This window comes from Sinocyclocheilus grahami, unplaced genomic scaffold (assembly GCF_001515645.1).
Source record: "Sinocyclocheilus grahami isolate Dianchi unplaced genomic scaffold, SAMN03320097.WGS_v1.1 scaffold917.1, whole genome shotgun sequence".
In the NCBI taxonomy this organism is placed as follows: Eukaryota; Metazoa; Chordata; class Actinopteri; order Cypriniformes; family Cyprinidae; genus Sinocyclocheilus; species Sinocyclocheilus grahami.
Genome location: NW_015506096.1, coordinates 50864 through 53838, shown reverse-complemented (window position 1 = coordinate 53838; position 2975 = coordinate 50864). Strand labels below are relative to the sequence as shown.

The following is a 2975-nucleotide window of genomic DNA, read 5'->3' as shown; positions in this document are numbered from 1 at the left end:
GAGAACTTATCTTAGAAGACATACAATAGACCTGAAAGATCAATCGCTTCGCTATACATATATAAATTGCAGTGTTTTTCATTGCCTTCTAAAGGCTCTTGACCGGAGCTGCTGAAATGGTAATGTGAGTCCATCCCGGTGTCACGTTATTTGTTCCCTCTGTATACATAAATCTATTGTATAGTGAGGCCGTCTCAAGTGAAAAAAGGTCTTAAAGCTATCAATGGACATTCATTCATCCTGTCGCGTGTCATTCTTTTGAAGTCAATCCCCGTATTTTTTATTTTTATTTTTCACTGCGCATGTGCAACAGGACATTATCATTTTGATCAAAGAAAAAATAAAAACCAAAATGTAATTGCTCAAGCAATGTGTGTACAATTTTTGATGAACAAATTAAAGTTTTGTTAAACTTGTTACGAGACTGTTGATAAGTGTTCACCATTTTTATGTGAAACTAGTTTTTCCTCAGTGGAATCTAGGGGTGCGTTTCCCAAAAGCAACTATGGTCGCAAGCTCTGTCGTTACCAATAGAGTTCAATGGAACTTGCGACCATAGTTAGCCAACGATGCTTTTGGGAAACGCACCCCAGGGCCTTCACTCAAAGTCAAAACTTTTTTTTTTAAACGCTGTATGACATTCCCAGGGACAGGCTCTATTGATGGGGAAGTGTGGAAAATCAGGCGGATAGGGCCCTTGGACAGGAGGCGTTCCTCTGATTCTCCTCGCTTTGCTCTTTGAAGGGAACATCTGTGAGAATTCGACTTCTCTTTGAGAACATATATGTTATGAAGCTTAAAACTTAGAGCTCCACTTGTAGCATGACCGTCTGTATTCTAGAGAGCAACCAAAGAATCCTAGGGCGTTTTTGCGGTTTTAGAAAATGTAGCTTTGGTTTGCAGAATCTTGACGTTTTAATTGAGTAAAGATTATTCCCCTTCCTTACTGGCAGAAAATTGGCACGTTGTGAAGACACGGAAAAGATTTCCACGGTGCTGCCTGTCTCAACATGGCGTGAAACTGAAGAGAAAGGAATGAATAGTCAGAGCTAATTCCTCTACATCTCGACTGGTTATTTGAAACATTTTCCTTTTTACGGGTTTTCCATGGAACTCTCTATACATTTTCACCCCACACGACGAGCTTGTTTGTTCATTTCTATCTAAACTAATGCAAATAAAATATAAGATAATATGTAAGATAAAATATAAGATAATATGATTATAAGGGTTAGTCCAAGTTTTGAAAAGCCCCAGTGTATTTTGCAATTTCAAATAAAATAAATTAGACATGCAAGTCATGTGCAGAAAAGACAATTACGTATTGCGCCAATATACGGCCAAGTAATAACATTTGTATTATTTTATCGTGTATTTTCCTTCTGATGCTATCAATTAGAAGTCTCATGGTTTATAAAAGAGAGTAGCAACAAAGTCACTCTTAAGTTCCTTTTTGAGAACAAAAGCACAGCCAGGAAAGCAACTTCATGCTGATTGGGTGTCCAGCAGAAACTAAATGGATGCTCTTTTTGCGCACCAATGATGTGAGCAGTGCATTGAGATGTTAAGTGAGTCTCTCTTTATAAAGCAGGATACTAGGGAGAATTCCTTCACTCTAACACACGGAAGCTGGATAATTCATCTGGGTATCTAAGCGCATCGAGCATTTGAGGACAATGGCTGCAGCATCAGACAGAGTGGTAACGGCGAAAACTCAGAGCGTTAAAAAGGTGATTAGAGTTATGAGTTAAATTGATTTTTGTAAACAACAATCTAGAACGTCTTTATCATTCATAGCATGCATTCATTGTATTTTAAATAAAAGAAACGATTTTGTCTTTCAGGTGTCCAAACCACTGATGGAGAAGAAAAGAAGGGCACGTATCAATAAATGTTTGAATCAACTGAAAAGTCTCCTGGAGGGTGTCTGTTCGAACAATGTAAGAAATTTAGAGACTTAATCTTCTATAATGGTTTACATTTATTCAAATTCTAACATCAAATATCTGTATCAAAAACGAACAGATCTGTTTTTATATTTTCAATTATTGAATTATTCAGATCCGCAAGCGAAAATTGGAAAAGGCTGACATTTTGGAGCTGACAGTTAAACATTTGATGCATCTGCAAAACACCAAAAGAGGTTTGCGTGCCATTCGCTTTAAAAGACTTATTATTCGTTACATTTATGGAAAACAGTAACTAAATGTTGATTTCTCTAAATGCAGGAATTCCCACAGTTTGTGACTCTGCTGAATATCACGCAGGGTACAGAAGTTGTCTGGCCACTGTCAGTCATTACCTTCTCGCATCGGACGCAGACAGAGATTCCCGGTCCATCATGCTGACACATCTTACTAGCGGTCCTAACCACGCCAGAGCTCCTGATTTCAGTACCGCGGAGAGCGACCCTGCACGGATCCCTGCCCCAACTTGTACTCTTCGTCGATCACACAAAGCTTCGTTTAAAACAGACGCTCCTTATCCCAACTTGCAGCAAACTTCCGACAGCTCTTATTGCTCTATGCCGAAGAGGATTGACATTTGTGATATGGACAAAATATCATTTAACGCACAGGCTGGGGCCCATGGATCCAAGAAACTCAAAACCACACACTTCAGTCTGAAAAATTCAAAGGTTGATGAGTGCTGCAATTTTTCTGAAGCCTTGAAACAGAATTATTGGCGGCCTTGGTAAATCTGAAGAATTTCACGTTTTAACATTTAGACTTTAAAGTAGCTCTAATTTTGTTTCTTATGCACTGTATATGTAGATCCTATTTTTTCATAAATGATGACAAATGTTTATTTTAATAATAAAAAACTACGACATTGGATTGAATTGGCTTATTATGTAAAACGGACATAAATTGTGACTAGATGCAGATGTGAGATTGAATCAGTGTCTTTTACTTTGTAATGGAATTAAATATTTAGAATGCGCATGGTAATATGTATACGATCATTCTTTATGA

The 2975-nt window shown here is 37.8% G+C and overlaps 1 protein-coding gene across 1 annotated transcript; it reads left to right on the top strand.

Annotated features, from left to right (window-relative positions):
- Window positions 1-1623: 1623 nt before the first annotated feature.
- Window positions 1624-2698, top strand: LOC107564233 (transcription factor HES-3-like). The gene is made up of 4 exons (XM_016249247.1): window positions 1624-1730; window positions 1845-1940; window positions 2062-2143; window positions 2229-2698. The coding sequence occupies exons 1-4, from the start codon at window positions 1677-1679 to the stop codon at window positions 2696-2698; spliced, it is 702 nt and encodes a 233-aa protein (XP_016104733.1). The 5' UTR covers window positions 1624-1676.
- The last annotated feature ends 277 nt before the right edge of the window (window positions 2699-2975 follow it).

Excerpts from the sequence above, each read along its gene's own strand:
- LOC107564233 (XM_016249247.1), top strand. The coding sequence starts at position 1,677 with ATGGCTGCAGCATCAGACAGAGTGGTAACGGCGAAAACTCAGAGCGTT. Across the intron at positions 1,731-1,844 it reads AAACTCAGAGCGTTAAAAAG|GTGTCCAAACCACTGATGGA; the intron begins GTGATTAGAGTT and ends TTTGTCTTTCAG. Across the intron at positions 1,941-2,061 it reads AGGGTGTCTGTTCGAACAAT|ATCCGCAAGCGAAAATTGGA; the intron begins GTAAGAAATTTA and ends TGAATTATTCAG.